Genomic DNA, 27,334 nt, shown 5'->3' with positions numbered 1-27,334 from the left:
TGTACTACATTAGCAGTTTTATAAATTTGAAGTTAGATCTCAGATTTAATTAGTATGAGGGTAATTTTATATGAAACCTGTCATTAAAAGTCCTCCCGGGAGATTCAGGGTCATCCAGAAAATGTCCACCTTTGGAGAGATTGCAGCTCTGACCTGGTACTGCATTTGAAACTGTGCCTTCTTAACAGTGTCTCATTTAATTCTGCTGAGCTATTGTAGAATGTTCAAATGACCTTGGAATTTTCCTCATGATTCTTTTACTCCTGAAAGTAGCATGTTGATCACAAAGAGATTGTTCGTTGCATAAGGGAAAGCTGAAAGAGAAAACGTTATTAGAGAGAGAAAGAAAAGCACATGTCACCCTATGTTTTCACAGTTACTTTTCTATCTGGAAATGACATTTATATTGTTTCCTGTTTGATACCTACAAAGAGTGCACCCACAGACATGAAAGAGACCTCTTTTCAGAGTAGGAGGTGCCTGGATGTGTGATCCGCCAAATGCCTATGAACTTGGATATTTAGACAATCCTAATAGGGTAGAGATGGAGGACATGCCTGTGTTGGAATTGTCAGAAGGGGATGAATATGAAGGAATGTGAAAGCTGAAGCTAGGAGGTAGAGTGTCCTAACTGGACATATTGTCACTCCTAATAATTTTGGTAATTCTAATTCTCTTAATAAAAAGAAGGAGAAAACAGACTTTGGGTGGGCAGCCAGCATTTATTCCCATATTAAGTAAATACAAAAAAAATCATGAAAATGGTACATTAATGACTAGAGTTTGGAAAAACTACTGTGCAGGAATCAAATGTCCATGGATATCCCATTAGGAAGAAACGAAGAGGGAAAATCCCTGAGCAGAGCCTTTTCTAGATTAGAGGTTTCCTTGGGCCAACACACCTTTACTCAGGTCAACTCATTTCAGCAACATTTATCATACTATTGTAGACACTGATGAAATGGTTAAAAAATAAAAGGCTAAGGGACTTCCCTGGTGGTCCAGTGGCTAAGACTCCACGCTCCCAGTGCAAGGGGCCCAGGTTCGATCCCTGGTCAGGGAACTAGATCTCGCATGCCACAACTAAAAGATCCTGAGTGCCACAACTAAGACCCAGCACAGCCAAATAAATAAATATTAAAAAAATAAAATTTAAAAAAAGAAGGCTATGATCCAGTGTCAGAATGAGTAATGGGCCAGGGAATCCCAAAGCAAGCTGTGCATCAGAATCTCCAGACGAAGTTGCAAAAAATAGAGCTGTGTAGTGTCAATACCTAGATATTACGATTCAGTGGATTTGGGATTCTAGAATCTGTACTTTTAAGGAGTCCCCTGGTGATACTGAGGCAGAGACTCCAAGGGCACTGGTCTTTGGAAATCACGGGTAGAAAATGAGTGCTCTGTACAGTATGATTGTGCACATGGTAATTGACACGTTGATGTTTTCAAACAATAGTGGACACAAAAATTCCCGAGCCTTTGCTGTAAATGCAGGGTCCTGGTGCCACCCCCAGTGCTTCTGAAGAACTGGATCTTAGAAGGGGCAGACATCTGAATTTGTAACTAGCAGCCCAGCTGATTCAAAAGCAGGTGATCTGCACGACAAATGTTGAGAAACACTGATTTTTGAGAACTTGATATTTTCCAGGCACTGTGCTATAAACCATATATACACAGTATCTGACTCCATCCTTCAAATAATCATATGGGAGAGGGACTTTTATTACCCCCATTTTACAGATGTGGAAACTGAAGCATGGAGAAAACTGGGTCAAGATCATACTGTAAATAGCTGAGTTGACTTGCAGACTAGAACTGTCTGACAGCAAGATTTATGATCTTAATACTAGATTGCCTCCTTGCTTTCAGGAGGTCAGAGGAAAAAAAAAAAAAAAGAATCTTCCCAGTTGAGGCAGGCTTTATGAAGGTATTTAAACAAAAGTAGGATAAGGGGACTTTGGAATTTGTTGCTTGGTCCTTGGACACATAAAGTTTGAGCTGTCTCTAAAATGAAGCCTTTTTTGCTTTTGTTTGTTTAGTTATAAAACTCTGAGAGCTCCAACTGAAAGCAAGCAAGCGTGTTGATATTTTTTTCATACAGTAAATAGTGGAATGGTGTCTGACATTATTGAATAGCTGTTGGACTAGGCCATGACTTTAGAAAATGCTGATGTGTTTTTGAGGCTGACACTCCCTACATTTTTTTGCCTTTGATAGTGTTTTTTAAAATTGAAATACAGTTGATGTACAATATAATCTTAATTTCAGGTTTATTACGTAATGATTTCACATTTGCATATAGTATGAAATTATCACCACGATAAATCTAGTAACCATCAGTCACTATGCACAGTTATTACAATATTATTGACCATCTTCCTTATGCTGTATGTTACATCCTCGAGACTTATTCCTTTGACGAGCTGTTGGTTTTCTCCTTTAAAGGATAAATAAAGTAAGAAAATAGATAAGGAAGCCCGCAGATACAGTGAAAACAGAACAAAGGATGCTGAGGCATAGATTATTTTTTTAATAACTTGCTCTTTTAGATTTAGTGATAATGTCAGCTGTCTTTCAAAAGATAACTTTTTAAAAACTTATAAATTTCTGCTGCCTATTAGCAGCCCTTTAGAGGGCAAATTTCCTGGGCATTAGAGAAGTGAAGGCTGTAAGTCAAAGATAACTTGTTTACCAGACAGGGACTGTAATTGAAATAGCCCTTTGGAATTAATGAAAGTATGAAATAGCTTTTCCCCAGCAGACCGAGAGGAGTCTAATTTAATTATCTGTGAGTGTCCCAGATTAGAAGCAGCCTTTCATTCACTTCTAGAAGCTGAGTATGGACAGCCCATACCTAGTGAAGGGAACAAGGAATTGGAGCCATGGGTATGTGAAGAATGCCCATGGGAGAGTACGGTGATCACAGGCCTCTGGGCTCCAATGGCAGTAACGGTTAGGTCCTATTTACGGTGTTTATCGGGGGCCTGAGACACCGAGGTATGACTTCAGTCCTTCGGCATTCAGCCAGAATCTACTGAACGCCCCCCTGTATCCTAGGCGTTATGTAGGCACCATGCATACCTAGATACAGCATGGAACCGTGAGTATTTTGTCCAACTGGTTTCCTTTTGGGGGACAGGGGGCAGGAGATTTCAAAACAAATGCCAAACTTCATATCACTTCATTCCATACGTTATTTTTCTAACTTGAACTAGTTGTCACCTGAGGTAGGCAGAGTAGTGGTCTCCCAGAGGTGTCCACAGCCTAACCCTCAGAGTCTGTGGATATGCTGCCTTAGGTGGGAAAAGGAACTTCGCAGATGTAATTGAGTTAAAGCTCTTGAGGTGGTCAGATTTTCCTGGATTATCCAGGCGGCCCCAATTTCATCACATGGGTTCTTACAAAGGGGGGCAGGAGGGTCAGAATCAAGACAAAGGATGTGGTGACAGAAACAGAAGGAGCAATGCCATGTGGGGTCATGAGCCTAGGGATGTAGGCAGCAGCATTTGGAAGGCAAGGAAATGGATTTTCCCTTCCAGCCTCTGGAAGGAAGCAGCCCCGCCAACACCTTGATTTTAGAACTTCTGACCTCCAGAACTGTAGGATAATAAATACCACTATGTTTGCAGTAATTTCTTAGAGCAGCAATAGGAAACTAATACACAAACTTTTAAAAATAGGGAGAACTCACATAATAATACAGATTTAGGGCTTCTTTTGAAAAATCAGAGACTGGGCAATGCTGAGCCCACAGTCTTTCCTGGCAATGATAGGCTAAAGCTGAAAAGAAGCTACCTTATAACTGGGATGTGGTTAGCTTGTTTTTTTCTTGTATCTGGTCCTCTGTAGTCTCTGAATTTGTGACTGCTTGTCTAGAAGATTCTGTAGTTCATATAGCCTCCATAACATTGCTGAAAGCATGTGTTTTGAATCGACCGTTATTTTAAGCCATGAGCTGGAAGGGTCAGAAGCCACTTAACTTCCTAGTGGTTCCAATATCTAGAAAGGTTTGGTAGTTACAAATATTCAAACACTATTTCATAGTCTACTGTACTCATCTGTTATATGTCCCTAAACATATGATATGTGGATGATTTAAAACTACACAGCACGTTAAACTGGACCTCACCCTCTTAGAACTTGCAAACATTTGTACTGGGGTGAACACCACCCATGAGGAAATGTGTTAACCAAAATAACAAAAACATGCACATTAAATTTATAGTGTAATGGAATGTTCCATCACCTTTAGAAAACAAACTGTGTTTCATTTACTAGCCCCTCAATTGTTCAATGAAGAGTAAACATAAGAGACTAATTTTCGTTCTAAATAGAAATATCCCTTTAGTGGAACAACCTGTTATGGGTTATGAGACATTTACACCTTAGTCTTGAAATACTTTAATGAGATGTGAGACTGGGGGAGTCAAGAGCTTTGATGAAGGGAAGGGAAGTCAGGAGCTTGGATTAGACTGATGTCTGGCCTGAGTGAAGCCCTACGTGCCAGGAGGTGGGAAAGAGGGGCAAAGGGAAGGACCCGTGGGAAACAGCCTGCTGCGCGGGTGCACAGAACAGGGTCCCGGCTCTCCAGCCTGCAGGAAGCATCATGGCTGAGTTCCCAGCCGTCTTCCCTCCTACCTTTTACCTCATTTTCCCACATCATCCCCCTTTTCTTGTAGGAGACAGCTTTGTGATACGAAAGTATCACAGCTTTGAAGACAGGAACTAATGTAACCTTGGCTGTACGTGGCCTCTCTGAACCACAGTTTCTTCTATAAAATGGGGATAATAATAAATGCCTCATCGTGTTGGAAGGATTGAAAGAAGTGAAACATATCACAGTGCTTGTCTTATTTCCTAGAGCTGCTATAACAAACTGCCGCAAACTGGGTGGGTTAAACAACAGAAATGTATTGCCTCACAGTTCCGGAAGCTAGAAACCCAAGATTCAGGCGCTGGCAGGGTTGGTTCCCTCTGAGGGCCGTGAGGGAGAATCTGTTCCTTGTTCCTCTCCTAGCTTCTGCTGGGTTGCTGGCAACCTTAGGCATTTTGTGACCTCTAGAAGCATCACCCTGATCTCTGCCTGCGTGTTCATGTGATGTGCTCCTTGTGTGTCTGTGTCCAGATGTCCCCTGGTATAAGCAGACCAATCAGATTAGGGGCCCCTGTATTCTGGTATAAGCTCATCTTAATTAATTACATCTGCAATGACCATATTTCGAAAAATGGTCACATATTGTAGTATTGGAGTTAAGACTTCAACATATGAACTTGGGGGAGGGGGCAACACAGTACAACCCATAACGGTGCTCATCATAGAGTAGGCTCTTAATACGTGTTTACTCTCTCAGCCGTATCCTCCCTTGATAAAGAGAATTCTTCCTTGTCATATAGATTTTTAAATTGTCAGATTTAAATGACTCAAAATCTAATAAGCCTCACACATGTCAGAATGGCTGTCATCAGAAAGCAACAGATAACAAGTGTTCACGAGGGTGTGGAGAAAAGGAAACCCTCTTGCACTGTTGGTGCGAATGTAAATTGGTGCAGCCACTGTGGAAAACAGTATGGAGGTTCCTCAAAAAACTGAAAATAGGGCTTCCCTGGTGGCGCAGTGGTTGAGAGTCCGCCTGCCGATGCAGGGGACACGGGTTCGTGCCCCGGTCCGGGAATATCCCACATGCCGCGGGGCGGCTGGGCCCGTGAGCCATGGCCTCTGAGCCTGTGCGTCCGGAGCCTGTGCTCCGCAACGGGAGAGGCCACAACAGTGAGAGGCCTGCGTACTGCAAAAACAAACAAACAAGCAAAAAACCTGGCTGTGCACTTACCTCCGTGGATATGTGTGATCTGCCCTAAGGTTGGCTTCATTATGAAATACCGGGGACCAAGGCATTACTTTTAATAGAGCCACCAAGGCCTCTGGGAGAGTCCGTTAGCATCTGACCTTCTGCATACTCAGTAAATAAGATAACTTTCAAAAAAATCTACTCTGGGTCTGCAAGTGTTCAAAGGGAAAAAAAGACAAAACTGGAAAACTGAAAATATAGTGGGTTCAGACCATTTTCTTATGATTAATTTCTTGTCTTAACCTTGCGCCCCCAATTCAGAACGTGACCTGGTTTGGAAATAGGGTCTTTGCAGATGTAATTAGTTGAGTTCATATTGGAATACAGTAGGCTCTAAATTCAATGACAGGTGTGCTTATAAGAAAGCCACAAGAAGACACACAGAAAGCAGTCCATGGGACAATGGAAGCAGAGATTGGACACATGCAGTAAGAAGCCACAAAACACCAAGGAGTACTGGTAGCTACCACATGATAGGAAGAGGCAAGGAAGGATTCTTCCCTGGAGTCTCCAGAGGGAACATCGTCCTGTCGACACCTGAGGTGACTGATTTATCTATCACCCAGGCGCCAGAGTCTCACCTCACTAACTTGTATGTTGACTGTGGTGAGCATTCCAACCATAAGCCCAGAATCTGGGGCATTACTATATATGGCTTATAGGAGTCCAGACCCAGTGTCACAGTTTGGCAGAAGAGAGCAAGCTTGAACCTGAGGACTGCTGCTGTTGGTTGTTGGGAGTGTTGGCGTATAAAAATGATGTCCTCTTTAATTGCCCCACAGTCGGACTATATTTTTCATGCCATAGTTTTCACTCTGCTTTCTCCAGCATTTTTCATCACTGTCTTGACATCCAGCAGACAAAAGGGATCACTCAGTCTGCTGCTCACTCTAAGCCACCCTTGAATTCACCGTGTAATCCAGGTGCCAAACAATCTGGGAATTGTGTGAGAGGCGAGAAATTAGTCCTGTGAAGCTGAGGCTCCCCCAGAACCCCGTCCTGAGCCTTCTTTTTCTAGCCTTCTTCCCCTTTCTCCTTTGCTTTCTCTTTCTTTCCATTCTCTGCGTCAGGCTGTGGATGACCCACCTGGCTCCTGAATGCTGGGTCTCGGCGTGGTTCAGGACCACTTGGAAGAGAGTTGCAGGTTGCGTGGGACTTGCTTAGCGCTTCCCTGTGCTCCCTTTGGTAAATTGGAGATGATCTTTATCTGCCTCTCGGAGAGTTGGTGCAGGGATTATCTAATGTTTGTAACGCATTTGGAAGTCGATAACTGCTAATTATTTTACCCGGCTGTCTTGTCCTTTGTTCTAAATACTTTGCAACCTGAGGTGAAAAGACATAAATTAAAAAGTGGTCGAGATAACCATGGTCTCCAAAACAAAGGCTGTGATTGACCTTCTTTTATGAACTGCTTTCACTCTACTGTTAGTCACTCCGCTTATGCTACACCTTCCTTCCTGAGCAGGATGGATGGAAGAAGAGTGCACTCGAGGTACGCAATGGAGAGAGTTAAGCTGCCAGTACCTGCCGTATAGGAAGAGCTTTATATGCATTGTCTCATTCAACCCTCATATAATATGCATAGGAGGTCATTATTAGCATCTTACACATCAGTGAACAAGTGCTTATGGCAGTTCTGCTAAGAACTGGTAAAGCCAGATTTTGAAGATGTTGTTTGGCTCCAAACACTTCTTCCTCACCTTGTGCTCAAGTAGAAGGAGAAAATAAGTATGTTATTTGTAACGAGGTGGATGGACCTAGAGTCTGTCATACAGAGTGAAGTAAGTCAGAAAGAGAAAAACAAATACCGTATGCTAACACATATATATGGAATCTAAAAAAAAGGGTACTGATGAACCTAGGGGCAGGACAGGCATAAAGACACAGATGTAGAGAATGGACTTGAGGACACGGGGAGGGGGAAGGGTAAGCTGGGACGAAGTGAGAGAGTGGCATGGACGTATATACACTACCAAATGTAAAATAGATAGCTAGTGGGAAGCAGTCGCATAGCACAGGGAGATCAGCTTGGTGCTTTGTGATGACCTAGAGGGGTGGGATAGGGAGGGTGGGAGGGAGACCTCCGCAAGAGGGAGGGGATATAGGGATATATGTATACGTATAGCTGATCACTTGGTTATACAGCAGAAACTAACACACCATTGTAAAGCAATTATACTCCAATAAAGATGTTAAAAAAAAGAAAATAAGTATGTTGGGAAGAGTGAGTTGGTATGAGGAGAGAAAAAGAGACCCACACATTGTTTTTTGCCCTGTGAGCAAAGTCCACTGAACACAGAAGAGGTATAAAGCAAGAGTCTAGAAACTAAAGCAGTCCCAGCCTATATAGCAGGGAATTTTAAACTAAAAAAAAAAAAATCTGATTTTGAATTGGAGAGGCTGTTAGCAATAATTTAGTCTTACCCTATCCTTTGACAGATGAGGACGTTAGAGCTCCAAAGGCAAATAATTCTTGCCCAAGGTCACTCAGATCTTTAATTTGATATTCTTAGTAGAAAGAGCTAATGTTTTTTTAATTCCATAGACCTCTTTACTTATTGTTTGTTAATTTTTATCTATTTTATTTATTTATTTATTGAGTTATAACTGACATATAGCACTGTATAAGTTTAAGGTATGCGGCATAATGATTTGACTTACCATATATCATGGACTGATTATCACAATAAGTTTAGTGAACATCCACCATCTCGTAAAGATACAAAATAAAAGAAAAAATATATATATTTTCCTTGTGATGAGAAAATTTGCTCTCAACAACTTTCATATATAGCACACAGCAGTGTTAATTGTATTAATCATATTGTACATCATTAGTACTTATTTATTTTGTAACTGCAAGTTTGTACCTTTTGACCATCTTCCTCCAATTCCCCCTCCCCCATCCCCACCTCTGAACCGCAGATCTGATCTCTTTTTCTATGAGTTTGTTTGTTTGAAGTATAATTGACCTACAACACTATATTAGTTCCAGGTGCACAACATAGCGATTCGATATTTCTACACATTGCAAAATGATTACCATGAGAAAACCTAACGTGTTTAAGACTTGCCTGTTTACTGTACTCAAGACATTTCTAAGTTCTTTATGTGTATTTATTCATTTAACCTTTACAGCTCTAAGAGGCAACAGCATCATTCTTTTCTTTGCAAGTACCTACAGAAAGGGCACGGAAAAGTTTTGGGGTTTTTTTTTTGTATTTTTCATTATCTTATAACTTTAATTTTTTTTAACATCTTTATTGGCGTATAATTGCTTTACAATGGTATGTTAGTTTCTGCTTTGGTAAAACCATCTCTTTGAAAGTAATCTGCAGATTCCAGGTATTTTAGAGGAAACGAGTTCAGCAGTTTTCAAACTGTGTTTCAGTGTGTGTTAGGAACCCCGCTCAGAGATGTGAGTTGTTGGAGGATAAAGCCATAAAGTCTGGGACCCCAACCCGGCTGCAACCCTATACAAACTCTCTTTCAGTTGTTTCACATTTTGTTTTATGACTAGATGACTGTTGAGACCTGCCTCAAATTGAGGATTCAATGACTACTTCCCTCAATTCTTTTTTAAATTGAGATAAAATTGACATAGAACATTGTGTAAGTTTAAGGTATACAACGTGTTGATTTCATACATTTATATCTACTTCCCTCAGTTTTCAACCTTGACTTCTTACCACTCTCTCTTAGATTCTGCTTGTCTTTTCATAAACCTTTTCTCTCATGCTCTGCAGAGGTGACTGTGCAATATCCCCCTATGGGATTTAGCTCACTTCAGTTGCGCATCAGAATAATTTCAAAATTGAATGTCTGTTTCCCTGCTTTTTCGCTTCACCTTCTTCATTAGAAACATGATCAGTTCTTGAGTCTCTGACCGATGCAGCATCTGATGGCGGGAAGCTGGAGTGGAGATGAAAGTTGTCACATCCGTTTCAGGAGTCACGTTTCAGTAAAATGCAGACACATCCCCAGAACTGTTGCATAGACACTGGAGAATCTTTGGGTGCCAGGAAATTTGGACTTGTAACAGAAGTTGTCACCAAACTACAACCTAAATATTCAAGCCTGAAGAAAAGTGTCCTTGAAAGGCTTTACAATGTGGAGCTCTCGTGGCCCAAAGCATAGTTTTAAAAACCTGTTCTTCAACATGAATATTTTCTCCTTGGAAAGTCGGTGGTCCTCATGAGCAGACTTCTACCTTTGAGCATCCACATAGTATCAAAACGAACATTCTGTACACAAGGATGGTGGGGATTGCCCACTCTGAGTCTTCTTGCAGCAGAATTAACTTATCAACACAGAAGTCTTAGTAAACCACAAAATGTTTTAGGGCTTTGGGATTATTCATACCTATATATGCCACTTAACATGTGGGTGAGTTTATGATTCCACCATTAGAAAGGTCTGCACTTTACTGATGGTATTTACTGTTGACATTTATTTTACAAACTTAATATTGTTTTTGAAGAATGATGCTTAGTTGTGTGCACATTTAAGTGACTGGTTCCAGTCAAAGTTAATGGATCAGATGTGACGAGGTAAGTAAGACAGGCGCTTTGGGAGGATTGTTTGTAGCTTCTCCAGTCCTATTTAATGAGCTGGAAAAGTAATTTACTAGGTTTAATGTAGAGGCTGGAAAAAATTTATTCTAAACCCCCCAAACACTTTATGCCTTGAGACCATAGCTTATTCACCTTGTAGGGTCTGGTACATTGCCTTCTCTAACAATTCATTTTGATCTCTTGAAGATACTGTTGGAAAAAGCAATAAGCTAAGGCTCAATTTTTTTGTATGCATAAAATGCATAAAGGGGGAAATAAGCCAGGCAGTCATTCACATTCTAGTATAAATAGCTCTACAGGGGATTTCTTCATTCTAAAAAGTAAATGTTTATTTGGAATTGTTGGAAGGTGGGCATTCAAAAGTAAAGGTGATCATTGTGTAATGAATTCTTCCTGGGAGGAGAATGAGTTGAAATTGTCAGCACCAAAGATAATCGTGTCTTGCCTTATAGTTTTTCCCAGGGAAAGCAGGTAGTTATATTGTTGCTGTTTCCAAAGAATACCTTTTTTTGATAAGTTTAAAAATTGGTGCCTGCCACAATTTTCCCACCCTGAGTTTCACCATCTGCCAGGTACCAGGCTCAGCACATAACATGCACTGTCTCATTTAATCTCCTCTCCAGCATTATGAGGTCCATGCTATTAAACAGGATCTAAATGATGTTTAATCTGCATTTTAGACATTGTAACTCAATCTTCACAACAACCCTCTGATATAGGTACTATTATTTCCCCATTTTACAGATATAAAAACTGAGATACAAAGAGAGTAATTGACTTGCCCAAGATCCCACGGTCTTGTGGGGATGTTGTAGCAGATTGTGGAGCTATGATTTATGTTCAGGCATTCTAGCTCCAGAATATACTGTTGTATATGTTATCAGTGAGGAAACAGAAGGACAGAGAATAACAACTTGCTCCAAGTTACACAGGTCAGGCAGCCTATAAGCTACATAAACCTACAAAAGCTCAACCCTCATATCATCCTGCACACCTTCTCTCTGATCAGTCAGTTGTAAAGCCACACACACTTGCTTCCACCTCAATACAGATCTCACTGTGGTGCTTAGAAAAGATAATGATAAGCATAGAAAGGGAAGAAATTGCTTTATCATTTATTTAGCTTACTGTTTATTTATTTAGTTTACTGTTTCTTTTATTTCTGGATAAATTGGAGATGGTGGTTCATTATGAGAGAGTTGAATCATCACTGGATTAACTGCCAGTATCAAAGACAATCTTAATCTCGTCTACAGCAGTGTTTGTTATCTTTCATGATGATAAGAATCACCTGAAGATCTGGTAAAATGCAGATTCTGATTCAACAGGTCTGGGATGGACCTGAGATTCTGCATTTCTAGCAAGCTTCCAGGTGATGCTGATGCTACTGGAACATGATCTGTGCTTGGAGTACCAAGGCTAGAGCACTGAGCTTTTCCAAACTGATCAGAAAGATTTATGCCAGGGCCCAGAGTTCAAGTGGGAAGGAGGGCATTTTCATGGGTGGAAGAACACTTAGGGAGTCTGGTCAAATCAACACTGGGCAGAGGAGGGATGGCTCATGAGATAAGGTCTGAGCTACACAGACTCTCAGGATTGAAAGGAACTTTAAAGGTCATCTGGTCCAAACATCCAGCTGATGTTTGAATCCTCTTGTATCCCTGCCAGGTCATCTCAGCCCTTGAGTTACAGAAGTATTCTCCATGAAAGGAAATAAACATTCAGTTGAACAAAAGAATTTTAAGATGGTGCCTGAATCACAGAAACAATCTAAGAGTGAAAGACTGGGGGAAGAGCTGTGACGTCTCATTCCTGTGGAGACAGACATTTGCCTCCATGGTATATTTTTGGAGCCTTTGGATATTTATTCAGAAGCCTTCAGACCTTACCATTTCATAATAAAAACAATGCACTCTACCAGAGGACCAGCTGGGAGTGCTTATTCCCCTACACATTTGCGTCCCACTATGAAATAGAGATTTCAGTGCTGACTGGCAGGTGAGAAAGTGACAGATGTTTGGCTGCTGGGCTACTTCTTGGCTGCACTGACTGTATATACCAGGGCCCTTGAGAAAACATATTTTCAAGGATCAAGAATCATGCAACCGGGGCTCCCCTGGTGGCACAGTGGTTGGGAGTCCGCCTGCCGATGCAGGAGACATGGGTTCGTGTCTCGGTCCGGGAAGATCCCACATGCCGCGGAGCGGCTGGGCCTGTGAGCCATGGCCGCTCAGCCTGCGCGTCCGGAGCCTGTGCTCCGCAGCGGGAGAGGCCGCAACAGAGGCCCGCGAACCACCAAAAAAAAAAAAAAAAAATCATGCAACCATGAATAGTTTCTTCTCATTTTGATTTTTACAGCCTGAACCAAAAGGCACTTGTATTGTTGAGTCTTCTGAATGGGGGGATGCCAACTTCTTTTCAGGTACTCTTTTCTCAGGCTGTTGCTTGATGGGTCTCTGCTTTCTGTTTCAGGTGCCCGGGGACAGCGAGAAACAGTGGAAGCCAGCCCTGGTTGTGCTGACTGAGAAGGACCTTCTCATTTATGACAACATGCCACGGAGGAAGGAAGCCTGGTTCAGCCCAGTTCACACGTACCCTCTTCTTGCCACCAGGTAGGTTTTGTGTCCGGGTATGATGTGTGGCCTGTTTGAAACTATTTTAATCAATTACAGTTATTTCAGCATATTATGATATTACTGCTTCCTCTTGCAGTAAGAGCTGAGAGTTCCTCCAGAATATAGCCACACGTTTTTAGCCGTTTATTGATAGATTATTATTTATGACCAAACACAGGGCAACACAAAGCCAGAGAACAAACTGCTTCTCCATCAGGAAGGAACAGTGCCATCTGTGATACGGTCCCAGCCTAGTCACCTTCCTGGGTCTCCATCCCATTCCCTCTGAGATGAACTATACCAGTGTGTTTACAGTCTTGACGTTCAGGTAGAATTAAGAAAGGGACTTCACTTGGTGGCACAAAAAATGTCACGTGGGAATATCCCATTGTGCTTTTTAAAGCTCACTCAGCGGGAGACCCCATAACAAGTTCTTCTGCAGTTGTGTGATGCTGCCCGTGGAAGTGGGGCTGCCAGGGTCTGTTTCTTAGCACCTTCAATGCATACTTACTGTTCATGTGACATTATCCTAATACATCATATGCTTACCCCCTTCTTTAAGGCCCTATATCCTGAGCATGAAAGCACATCAAACCAGAGTCTTGCCTTCACGCCTGGCTTCTGCTGCGAGCTCTTTCTGTATGTGCCTTATGACAATGGGTGCAGTTTTCATTACTCCTGTTACCTCTGTTTCTCTACCTAGAAGCTATGTGTGTTAACATAATGTTTGTGGCCCCCGCTGGCATAGTGCCTGGTAATTTGGGGCCCTTAAATGTCTGTTGAATGAATTATTGAACAATGTGGGGCAAACTCTGGAAGGAGTTTGGTCCAGTGGATGCAGCAGAGTGGACTGAGGTTTGGGGGCATCTGTTCTGAGCAAGAGGTAGAATCAAGATGGGTTCTCCGTTCTGAAGGGATTGAGATGCCTGACAGGTTATAGTCAAGGCTCAGGTGCAGGGAAGACGATGAGACTCAGTAGCAGAGCAAAAGTACCACAAACTCAAAATGGCAATAGTGAATAGAGCTGAAACTCCCTAAAATCCCTCTTACTTCCACTCATGGTTGGTTATGGAGAACAGCAGAAGTAACCTGAAAATGCCAATTATTGGCCCCAGAGGTGAACAGAGGAAGCCTTCCGGGGCTAGGAACCAGGCCTAGATCACTTAGATATTAATCAAATAAATAAAATGAAATAAAACAGTAATTTAATTTGAGTCTCCTAAGCCTCAGAAATTTCGGCAGGCTAGCTATTCAAGTACTACTGATGTTTACAATAAAACCTCAATGATCAGAATCCAAGCATCCTGAAATGTTCCTGCGAAGATTCAGGCTATGTCTTGGGGTTCATTAAAATTCAGCACAATCCCCATCACTTTCTTTTTTTTTTTTTTTTTTTTGCGGTACGCGGGCCTCTCACTGCCGTGGCCTCTCCCGTTGCGGAGCACAGGCTCCGGATGCGCAGGCTCAGCGGCCATGGCTCATGGTCCTCCGCAGCATGTGGGATCTTCCCAGACTGGGGCACCTGTGGCTCAGGGCACTCATTGAAGAAAATCATAGATATGAACCCATAAAAAAGCAAAGCCCCCAGAAGGAGAGATGGGTGCACAGACACAGTGAAGGGTATCTGAGTAGGTTTGGGTGGGGCGCCTGTCATAGGCTCATGAGCCATAGGGATGTCAGGTCTGGATTATGAGCAAAACACATGAATAGCCTAAAACCATAAGCCTGCGTCCAGTATGGAAATAGGAAATGGAAACCCCATTCAGTGCAAACTGCTCACTTAGAACAGAAGATGAAACGTTTTAAAAAATCAATGTCTGCCACCTAAATATAAAGGAGATGTAGTGGGGATACTTGACCTCTCATCTCGCTACCCCTCTCCCAAATTACTGACCTCTGCACTGCAAAAAACTTCACTATGATGTGCGTATATTAGCCATAGGAGCCATGATAAAATTAGGCCCATAATCATGACCCTGATCTTAAGCTGGAAGCCTGTGAGGCAGAGGTAAGATGTTAAGGCAGCGCTGGCAGTCCATTCTTACTTCAGCCCCTTGAGCTAGTAGGTAAGGAGCTGTCTGTCCTTGAGCAGCAGGCTGGAGATGCAGGAGCTGAACTTCCCATCCTAGTTTTGCTCCCGCGAAAACAGTCTTACCCCGCCTGATCACTTCACCTCCCTCTTCTGAGTCCTCATCTGTTAATGCACTAGGCAGAATGCTGCCCTCTGCCAAACCCAGGGAGAGATGCGCTTTGGGGAAATGGGTTTTTCACTGACCTTTTGGCTTGTTCATCAGCTACCGTGGTTTGCACACATTGGTCATGGTCAGCTCCCCTCCTCGACCCTGTGGATGTGTCTAGAAAAAGACTTTTGGCAAAGAGCGAGGAAAACGACCCCTCTCTTCCCCTGTGTAATCACGCGAGGGAGATGTAGCCCCTTTGTAGCTCCAGGCTGTGAAGCAGCGTTCATCTCAGCTGAGGACTGAAACTCTTGTGTCCTTGCAGGTAAAGCTGGTTCTCTGAGGTGGGAGGCTGGGCTGAGGATGGTTTAGAGAAACCACCGTTAGAAGCGGTAGAAGTCCAAGGAAACTCTGGATCATTGCATTATAGAAGCTACCCCAGTACTTCCAGTGGCTTCTTCCCCGACCGCATGTTGAAGTTCATCAGGTGACTCTTTCATTTACTTTCCATGTGTTCCAGGCAGTCACATGTGGCACTGTGCCCTTGATATATGAGCATTTGGGCACATAGCCTGTCTAGTAGCGTTATTTGTCTTCGAGGGCATTTCTCTAAGGAAGGGGAGTCATGTCTTTTTAATATTTCTTTTGAAAACCTTTTATTGAGGTAAAGTTTATAAACAGTACTGTACATGAATCTTAAATGTATGGTTCAATTAATTTTTATTTGTGGATACAGAGCCACATCTTCTAAAGTTTTATTATAGGTTAGGGTGTCTACTAATTAATCATCCTGGGTAACGTTATCACAAAGGCCATGGTAGTACCATTTGCAAATAGCTAGACCCAGCTGGTAATAAGCCAGCGGCTGACCTTTGTGGAGGGAGCATAGATCAACGCCAAGGGCTTTACATGGATTCTATCTGAGTTTGCAAACTTACCCAATTTAAGAATCACCTGGCTGTTTATTAAGGATTCTGGTCCCAAGGCCCTGCCCTGGAGATTCTGGCTGAGCAGGCCAGGGTTACGAGTCAGGAGTCTGTTTTGTTGTTGTTGTTTAAGAAAGCAGCTCCTTTTTTAAAAAAGTTATTTATTTTATTTTTGGCAGCGTTGGGTCTTCATTGTTGCTTGCAGGCTTTCTCTAGTTGCGGCGAGCAGGGGCTACTCTTCATTGCAGTGCACGGGCTTCTCATTGCAGTGGCTTCTCTTGTTGTGGAGCACGGGCTTCAGCAGTTGTGGCTCTCGGGCCCTAGAGCATAGGCTCAGTAGTTGTGGCACACGGGCTTAGTTGCTCCACGGCATGTGGGACCTTCCTGGACCAGGGCTCGAACCCATGTCTCCTGCGTTGGCAGGCGGATTCTTAACCACTGCGCCACCAGGGAAGCCCAGGAGTCTGTGTTTTTAACAAGCATCAAGCACATGTAGTCCTCAGGGATACCACATTTAACCCTCACAACCCTACAAGGTTTAAGGTTTATTCCGATTTCACAAAGAAGTAAGCTGAGGAACTAAGAGGTTAAGTAACTACCCACAGTCATACAGCTGGTGAGAATCAGACCTGAGATTCTGCTTCTGAACCCACCTTCTTAACCACCATTCTCTGCAGCGTCCCAGGAGCACGTTTCTTATTCCCTGAAGTTTTGGTGGCTCTTTGAATCTGCTCAAAGCTTTCCTTAGCTCTCCTAACAACTTAATCATGAATAGATGGCCACTCAGATCCCCCAACAGAGTGAGGACGGAGCTGGGGATGCTCTCAGAGACCTGGAGTTTCTACCCAGGACTTAGACCAAGGGTTCTCAAAGTAGGGTCCCAGACTGCAAATTCTCCATCCCACTTCAGACCAATTAAATCAGAAACTTCTGAAGTGGAGCCCAGCCCATCTGTGAGTAAACAAGCCCTCCAGGTGTTTCTGATGCAGGCTAATAAGAACCACTGGTTTAGAAGATTCCTGGAAGGCTCTGCTGCCTTCCAGGGTTCATGGTAGGAAGGAAATGCCATAGCAAGGACTGGGTTCTTTCTCCTCTGTGGTTCTTCGGAAGCACTGTTTTGCCTCAAGCTGTGATGACCAATGATGAATTAGTTCAAAGGGTGTCCTGGATCCAGGTGCTCACAGCTCCTAGAATGTACAGTATGGCTGCCCTGCTTTTTCATCTTATAGGCATTTTCCATGGGTCCTTTGCCCTCTACCTCAGCTTCCTTTGAATGACTGTGCAGTGCCCCACTGCATGGATCCTCCAGTGCACAGGATGTCACTGCACAGTGATGACTTAAGTACAGCCTTATTTAGCATGATGCCTGGCACATAGCAGGACGGGGCAGCTGTCAGTCCTCTTCTCTTTGCTTAGCGGTGCTGGGAAGCATTGTTCAGAATGTTAGAGACAGTCTTTTCTCTTGCATGAGAGAAACTGGCTGGGAGTGTCACCAGTAGGAAACAGGTTTCTTCTATGGTTGAATTATCCCTCAGACAGTAAAACATGGCTCCAAATCCCAGCTACTTACCAGCTTTGGAAACTTGGGCAAATCATATCGTCTCTTTTTGCCTCATGCCCCATATTTGTAATATGTGGATGATATTTGTACCTGCCTGACAAGGTTGTTATAAGGATTACATTAGGGGCTTCCCTGGGGGCGCCGTGGTTAAGAATCTGCCTGCCCATGCAGGGAACACAGGTTCGAGCCCTAGTCTGGGAAGAGCCCACATGCCGTGGAGCAACTAAGCCCATGCGCCACTACCACTGAGCCTGCGCTCTAGAGCCCATGAGCCACAACTAAGGAGCCAGCGTGCCACAACTGAAGCCCACGTGCCTAGAGCCTGTGCTCCGCAACAAGAGAAGCCACTGCAATGAGAAGCCCGCACACCACAACGGAGAGTAGCCCCACTCGCTGCAACTAGGGAAAGCCTGCATGCAGCAATGAAAACCCAATGCAGCCAAAAATAAATTAATAAAAAAAAGAGGATCACATTAGACAGTGTAACGTGCATATGATATGATGGTAAATGCTAAATAAATTTAGTTATTTTTACTCTTATCTCCTTAAAAAATAAAAGAACAACAACTTAATTTAATGGCAGAGAGGAAAGATCACAGTATTGGATTTGACAGACTTGGGTTCACACTCCAGTTTTGCCCAGTTAAGCCCAAGTTTACAGGCTGTATGATCTTGAGCAAATCACTTCTCCTCTCTGATCCTCATTTTCCTTGTCTGAAAACATTTTCCTTGTCTGAAAAATGTCTACTGCAGAGTGATTATGAAAGTTAAAATATGATGACTGTATTAGCTTGTGCTGCCACAACAAAATACCATAGACTGGGTGGCTTAAGCAACAGATAATTATTTTCTTACAATTCTGGTGGCTGGAAGTCTAAGATCAGGGTCCAAGCATGGTTGGTTTCTGGTGAGAGCTCTCTTCTTGATTTTGTAGATGGCTGCCACCTTGCTACAGGCTCACATGACTTCTTTGCATGCATGAGGAGAGAGAAAACTTGAGCTCTCCAGGGCCTCTTCTTACAAGGACACTAATCCCATCAGAGCATGGCCCCATCATTAAGATCTCATTTAACCTTAATGACCTTGGTTCTATCTCTAAATATAGTCACATTGAGGATTAGGGCTTCATCGTATGAATTGATAGGGTAGGGGTGGAGCAGAATTCAATCCATTGCACTGACTTAACTACAGCCTTATTTAGCATGATGCCTGGCACATAGCAGGACTGGGCAGCTGTCAGTCCTCTTCCCTTCATCTTAGCAGTTCTGGAAAGCATTGTTCAGGAGGTCAGAGATAGTCTTTTCTTTTGCACAGAAAGAACTGGCTGGGACTGTAGCCAGTAGGAAACAGTTTTCTTCTAAAATCAAGTTATCCCTCAGCTCAGACAGTTCATAGTTGATTTGCTGATTTGTTTTGAGGTTTTTTGGGGGGGCCCAGGCACATCTAATTTATATTTTTCTGGGAGATGAAAATTTGATTGTATTTCAAGGCAGAGGCCCTAGAAACGCTCACAATGGTCTTGGTGTCAGCCTCCATGCAGAGAAGTCACAGGCGTCACTTTTTCCACTGACAAAATCCCATGGTGCCTCTGTACATTGATGGCGCAGTTCATAGCAGTGTGCTCAGGAAGTTTGCAAACATGTTGTAATTTTAGTTGTTCTCATCCTTCAGCTTTTTATGCATCCCTGGGAAAACATTTTTTGCTTAGCTAAAAGCTTATTTGATGTTGCTGAACATTAAAAAAAAGAAAGGTATTCTTGCCCATAAGGAGTAAGTGTGTTGGTTTTTTGTCACTGTCGTCACAAATGGCAAGTGAGATAGGTCTACAGAGAGCGAGAAGTAAGGTTGCAATATTTCTGGAATTCTAGAAGAAGTTTAACCCAGAAGTTCTGCCCACCCAGTCCCAGTGGTTGGTGAAAAATTCAGAAGCACAGAGCTTGTAAAAAGAATGACGCTGCTCTGAGCCCAGTTCCCTGACCTGTGGGTTTGAAGTAGCTCAAAAAAAGGAACAGACGGATATGCACTCCTCTCCTTTGATATCACTTGGGAACCAGAGACATGGAACATTTGGGGGAATCTTTGGTGCCTCAGGAACTAACCTGTTTCTAAGTGCTAAAAGTAGCTGCTGCCTCAGGCCAGCCTCAGACACTTTAAGAACGCTTTCCACTGGAAAAGGCTGGCCAATTGCATTTGTCAAACATTAAATTATAATCAGCCCCTGGTTTTCACGCTAAGCTTAGGAGCAACCCTCACTCTTACAGAATGTGGGCATATTCCATGGGCATTCCCTAGGGTAGCATGAAAGGATCTACATGCCCAAGAATCTGCACTCTGTCAAACTGAAAAGTGTGGGGTTTGCCTACATACCCATCCATTCCATTGTTCCCATATACCTAGTACACATATTAACTGTCAGCCTCCTGACCTCCTTCTTACCAATCCAGGAGTTCTTCAGAGGTGGTGAGTGGGAGATTAGCAGAGTGAGGAGATTCATGGACTTTGGAATCAGACAAACCAGGAGTCAAATTCTGAGACCTCTACTTGCAAAGTGATTTAGGGCAAAATATCAGTCTCTCTGAAAACAAGTCTCCTCATCTATATGAAGGAGGTAATGGTATCTTCTGCTTCATATAGTTATTAATAGGACTGATTGAGACAGTGTATGTAAACGTTTAGCAGATTACTGAGATATAATAAGTGATTGATAAATGCTAGCAACTGTTATTATTGGGGAAAATATTAATAATTGGCATTAATGTATGAATGAGAAGTAATTGGACCTATTTGATCCTACCTGTGATACTGTATTTATCAGGGACTTGTAGTGTCCCAAAGTCATTGTGATGTAAGGATTGGGTTAATTAACAGTTGTGGGTTTGTTTATAGGGAGAGGGAAGTGTGAGATGGAAATAGGGAACCTGGAACCCCTTACCTCACATCACAGAGTTAGTTCTGAATGCTGCCTGTAACAGCATTGCAGGTAGGTGGCTTAACTGATGGCTTCATCCTTGGAGAAGGAATTTCAGTTCAATTTAAGAAACTTTTAACAGGCTCCTGTTAGGAGCCAACATGGTACTAGAGGCTGATAGTAGGGGAATTAAAAAAAAAAAAGCGAGAGATAAAAGCCAAATGTTGTAAGAGCTAATTGTTCAGTTTATGCACTCATGGCTTTATTTTCTCAGTAAACCAGGGCTGATTTTAATTGTCATTACCTTACATGGAGAAGTTCTTGAAGGTCTTTTAATAATATGTATTCTATACCCATTGTGATATACGTTGAAGTAATTAAAGCATAGATGGGATAGAAGAATATGTAAAGATAATCAGACAATTCAAAGAATATATCTAAAAATGAGAGTTCTAAAATTGCTAAATAATTAAAAGGCTATTAACTTGAAAGGAAAAACTTACCAAGACATTGGATGATCATGATGTGACAGCAGCCATCAGACTGTGAGTCTTGTTTATCCCTGGAGAAGGAAAGTACATGGATGAGTTAAGCCCATGGATGACCTGAAGTCTTCATTATACTCTCTCACTTTAATTTCCTTCCCACCTAAAGTTGACCAGGTAGAGTTTGGCCCCTTTTCCTGGTATGATGGAAAGAGTCTTGTGGACCTGGGCTCAAATGCTGGACACTCAATATGTGGTCCTGGGCAACTACTTTACCACAGAGAACCATGGATTCCTTGTTTGGAAAATGGAGCTCATAATACACTGTCAAGAGTCATTGTGGAGGACAGACGAGATAGTTTATCAGTGCAACTTTTCACATCTACTTTCCTCCCTCTTCATAACTGCCAGAAGCTGGCTCTGAATGATTGTGAGGCCATGGGGAATGTGTGGAGGATGATCACGTGTCTCTCGAAATGCACCTGGGTAATACCATTAACTAGTCAAAACTGGGCTCCAATCTGTTTTGCTGCTCATTCTCCTGTGTTCAGAGGGTCTTTGCTTACACTCAGTATCCCTCAATGATATCAACTTTCTGAGAGATGGGAACTTGCCTAAGTCTTTTACCACCATATTCAGATGAAAGAAGTTTAGAAGGTAGAAATGAGGTAAGTGTTCAGTTATTCTTGGCCGAGGGACAGCACGCTTGTTCTTGGGCAGCCCTTCCTGTCTGATAGTTTGGGGGTTATTAGGGATTATTTCCCCTCACTTCTTTCCTGAAGAGTCTGTTGACTGCTGAGCCCCATTAGGGGTGACCAGTTGATGAAAGTATTCAAAAGGAGCACCAGAACCACTGAAGGGATCTAACCAGCTGCTTTTCCTTCCTCCCTCCCTTCCTTCCATCCTCCCTTTCTTTCTCTCTCTCTCTCTCTCTTTCTTCTTCCTTCCTTCCTTCCTTTTCTTTTCTTTACTTATTTTTGTGTGTCTTGCATTGTGGTATGCAGGGAGATGCTAATTACAGCAATTAAGTAAAATGAGGATGTAATATTGCTTAGCAACCCAGTTACCTAATCTGTAATTTTACTAATTTGGCTGAATCTGTGTGCTGCAACTGTTTTTGTTTTAATTAAGGATATTAATAATAATGTTTTTTATGGAACATTTTATGTGAACACCTATCCAGAATTAAATTAGTGCATAAGCATCCCTTGTGAGATAGATTTTTTTGTTTCTGTTTATCTCAAAACCAGTCAGACAAAAGGGGCATATCTGAGGATCAAGAAACAATATGCAGCCTTATGTCATACCTCAGTTATTGATAGAGAAACAGGTGGCCTGGCCTCCCGCAGGAATGAGTATTTCTACTGTCTTGTTCCCCCAAATCTTGGACAAAGAATTTGACTTGAAAGTGGGCTTATCACACAGCCCTTCTGAGCCTCATGGAATCCACCACTTTGGGAATTGGAAGTAATTTTAAAATGTTTCGCCCTTTCTATCTTATAGAAAGATAAATGGGTTAGGGACCCAATTATATATAATTCTTTAAATGTACACTGGATCCATGCTAGCCATGAATGTAAAATCTTAATGACTTTCATTTTTTTGATAAGATGATTACCTTCTACTCCCAGACCAAAAAAACCCCCAAAACACTCAGACTCCCTAAGCAACCAAGCTACTACTGAAAACACCAGTTGCTAAAGATGGATTTGAAAGAAGAAACAGGAAATGGATGTTAGACTAATCTCGTAGAACATCCAATCCCAGATACCTTTCAAGATCACTTTTTTTTAAGGACTGAATTAATCTGGAAATTAGCATTTTAATGGATGCAAACCAAATTCTTTGGATTTAGCCGTAACTACTGTTTGGTGTGGTTGAGGGTGGGAGAGAAGTCAATATCTCATAGCAGTAATTAATCACAAACTTCTTGGAAAAGAGTCCTCTTTGTAGTCTAGCTGTTCATTTAGTCATTCATTTAAAAAATATTTACTGAGCGCCTGCCATGTGCTTGGAGTTGTTCTAGGTGCTAAGCGTACAGCAGGGGATAATCAAATAATAAGTCCTGCGCAGATCAAATTAATTATAATAATGACTATTACTATATATTCTGTGCCAGGTGCTGTTCCATACAGTATTCCTGTAACTCATTTCATCCTGACATGTTGCTAACCCCAGTTTCCACTTGATGAACCCAAGGCATGAAGAGTTTAAGAAACTTGTCAAGGTCATACCATTGGCAAAGAGCCATTGGGGTATCTGCCTCTCTGCTATGTCCCCTCCTACCTACGGCTTTATTCTCTTGCTCCACTCTTCTCTTGCTCCACTCTTCTCATGTTATATGGTCCTATTCACTTGTTCAATTATCTACACTCCTTGCTAACAGGGAGTGTAAAATCTTGCTAGAGTTTGTGGCTTTGCTTCCAAACATGGAAATGTGTATCTGAATTTTGTACCGGAACAAAACATGTCCTTCGGCTTCTCAAGCAGTTTCAGATAAAACTTAGAAACTGGGTGTGAGACCAGAGGGCAGACAGCAAAAGCAAGAAGAACTACAATCCTGCAGCCTGTGGAACAAAAACCACATTCACAGAAAGACAGACAAGATGAAAAGGCAGAAGGCTATGTACCAGATGAAGAAACAAGGTAAAACCCCAGAAAAACAACTAAATGAAATGGAGATAGGCAATCTTCCAGAAAAAGAATTCAGAATAATGATAGTGAAGATGATCCAGGACCTCAGAAAAACAATGGAGGCAAAGATCAAGAAGATGCAAGAAATGTTTAACAAAGACCTAGAAGAATTAAAGAACAAACAAACAGAGATGAATAATACAATAACTGAAATGAAAAATATACTAGAAGGAATCAATAGCAGAATAACTGAGGCAGAAGAACGGATAAGTGACCTGGAAGACACAATGGTGGAATTCACTGCTGCATAACAGAATAAAGAAAAAAGAATGAAAAGGAATGAAGACAGCCTAAGAGACCTCTGGGACAACATTAAACGCACCAACATTCGTATTATAGGGGTCGCAGAAGGAAGAGAGACAGAGAAAGGACCAGAGAAAATATTTGAAGAGATTATAGTTGAAAACTTCCCTAACATGGGAAAGGAGATAGCCACCCAAGTCCAGGAAGCTCATAGAGTCCCATACAGAATAAACCCAAGGAGAAACACGCCAAGACACGTAATCAAATTGGCAAAAATTAAAGACAAAGAAAAATTATTGAAAGCAGAAAGGGAAAAATGACAACATACAAGGGAACTCCCATAAGGTTAACAGCTCATTTCTCAGCAGAAACTCTACAAGTCAGAAGGGAGTGGCATGATATACTTAAAGTGATGAAATGGAAGAACCTACAACCAAGATTGCTCTACCTGGCAAGGATCTCATTCAGATTCGATAGAGAAATCAAAAGCAAAAGCTAAGAGAATTCAGCACCACCAAACCAGCTCTACAACAAGTGCTAAAGGAACTTCTCTAAGTGTGAAACACAAGAGAAGAAAAGGATCTACAAAAACAAACACCCCAAAATCAAGAAAATGGTAATAGGAACATACATATCAATAATTACCTTAATTGTGAATGGATTAAATGCTCCAAACAAAAGACACAGGCTTGCTGAATGGATACAAAAACAAGACCCACCTGTATGCTGCCTACAAGAGACCCACTTCAGACCTAGGGACATATACAGACTGAAAGTGAGGGGATGGAAAAAGATAGTCCATGCAAATGGAAATCAAAGAAAGCTGGGTAGCAATACTTATATCAGATAAAATAGACTTTAAAATAAAGAATGTTATAAGAGACAAGGAAGGACACTACATAATGGTCAAGGGATCAATCCAAGAAGAAGATACAACAATTATAAATATATATGCTCCCAACATAGGAGCACCTCAATACATAAGGCAACTGCTAACAGCTATAAAAGAGGAAATCAACAATAACAAAATAATAGTGCGGGACTTTAACACCTTACTTACACCAATGGACAGACCATCCAAACAGAAAATTAATAAGGAAACACAAGCTTTAAATGACACAATAGATCAGATAGATTTAATTGACAGTTATAGGACATTCCATCCAAAAACAGCAGATTGCACTTTCTTCTCAAGTGCACACGGAACATTCTCCAGGATAGATCACATCTTGGGTCACAAATCAAGCCTCAGTAAATTTAAGAAAATTGAAATCATATCAAGCATCTTTTCTCACCACAGCGCTATGAGATTAGAAATGAATTATAGGGAAAAAAACGGAAAAACCACAAACACATGGAGGCTAAACAATACGTTACTAAATAACCAAGATATCACTAAAGAAATCAAAGAAGAAATCAAAAAATACCTGGAGACAAATGACAATGAAAACGCGACAATCCAAAACCTATGGGATGCAGCAAAAGGAGTTCTAAGAGGGAAGTTTATAGCTATAAAAGCCTACCTCAAGAAACAAGAAAAATCTCATGTAAACAATCTAACGTTACACCTAACAGAACTAGAGAAAGAAGAACAAACAAAACCCAAAGTTAGCAGAAGGAAAGAAATCAAAAAGATCAGAGCAGAAATAAATGAAATAGAAACAAAGAAAACAATAGCAAAGATCAATAAAACTAAAAGCTGGTTCTTCGAGAAGATAAACAAAATTGATAAAACCATTAGACAGACTCATCAAGAAAAAGAGAGAGAGGACTCATCAATAAAATTAGAAATGAAAAAGGAGAAGTTACAACAGACACCACAGAAATACAAAGCATCCTAAGAGACTAGTACAAGCAAGTCTATGCCAATAAAATGGAAAACCTGAACGAAATGGACAAATTCTTAGAAAGGTATAACCTTCCAAGACTGAACCAGAAAGAAATAGAAAATGTGAACAGACCAATCACAAGTAATGAAATTGAAACTGTGATTAAAAATCTTCCAACAAACAAAAGCCCAGGACCAGATGGCTTCACAGGTGAATTCTGTGAAACATTTAGAGAAGAGCAAACAGCCATCCTTCTCAAACTCTTCCAAAAAATTGCAGAGGAAGGAAAACTCCCAAACTCATTCTATGAGGCCACCATCACCCTGATACCAAAACCAGACAAGGATGTCACAAAGAAAGAAAACTACAGGCCAATATCACTGATGAACATAGATGCAAAAATCCTCAACAAAATACTAGCAAACAATACAACAGCACATTAAACGGATCATACACCATGATCAAGTGGGGTTTATTCCAGGAATGCAAGGATTCTTCAATATACGCAAATCAATCAACGTGATACACCATATTAACAAATTGAAGGAGAAAAACCATATGATCATCTCAATAGATGCAGAGAAAACTTTTGACAAAATTCAACACCCATTTATGATAAAAACCCTGCAGAAAGTAGGCATAGAGGGAACTTTCCTCAACATAATAAAGGCCATATATGACAAACCCACAGCCAACATCGTCCTCAATGGTGAAAAACTGAAAGCATTTCCACCAAGATCAGGAACAAGACAAGGTTGCCCACTCTCACCACTCTTATTCAACATAGTTTTGGAAGTTTTAGCCACAGCAATCAGAGAAGAAAAGGAAATAAAAGGAATCCAAATCGGAAAAGAAGAAGTAAAGCTGTCACTCTTTGCAGATGACATGATACTATACATAGAGAATCCTAAAGATGCTACCAGAAAACTACTAGAGCTAATCAATGAATTTGGTAAAGTAGTAGGATACAAAATTAATGCACAGAAATCTCTGGCATTCCTATACACTAAGGATGAAAAATCTGAGTTGAAATCAAGAAAACACTCCCATTTACCATTGCAACAAAAAAAATAAAATATCTAGGAATAAACCTACCTAAGGAGACAAAAGACCTGTATGCAGAAAATTATAAGACACTGATGAAAGAAATTAAAGATGATACAAATAGATGGAGAGATATACCATGTTCTTGGATTGGAAGAATCAACATTGTGAAAGTGACTATACTATGCAAAGCAATCTACAGATTCAATGCAATCCCTATCAAACTACCACTGGCATTTTTCACAGAACTAGAACAAAAAATTTCACAATTTGTATGGAAACACAAAAGACCCCGAATAGCCAAAGCAATCTTGAGAACGAAAAACGGAGCTGTAGGAATCAGGCTTCCTGACTTCAGACTATACTACAAAGCTACAGTAATCAAGACAGTATGGTACTGGCACAAAAACAGAAATATAGATCAATGGAACA

The 27,334-nt window shown here is 41.5% G+C and overlaps 1 protein-coding gene across 1 annotated transcript in view; it reads left to right on the top strand.

Annotated features, from left to right (window-relative positions):
• Positions 1 to 27,334, top strand: part of SNTB1 (syntrophin beta 1) — a 223,759-nt gene that overhangs the window by 167,959 nt on the left and 28,466 nt on the right. Inside the window, exon 4 of the mRNA XM_030875696.3 lies at positions 12,893 to 13,032. Within this exon, the coding sequence (XP_030731556.1) occupies positions 12,893 to 13,032 (140 nt within the window). The remainder of the gene's footprint in view (positions 1 to 12,892; positions 13,033 to 27,334) is intronic.

This window comes from Globicephala melas, chromosome 17 (assembly GCF_963455315.2).
Source record: "Globicephala melas chromosome 17, mGloMel1.2, whole genome shotgun sequence".
NCBI classification, from domain to species: domain Eukaryota; kingdom Metazoa; phylum Chordata; class Mammalia; order Artiodactyla; family Delphinidae; genus Globicephala; species Globicephala melas.
The sequence above is the reverse complement of the archived record's forward strand: the minus strand, read 5'-3'. Positions and strand labels throughout refer to the sequence as shown.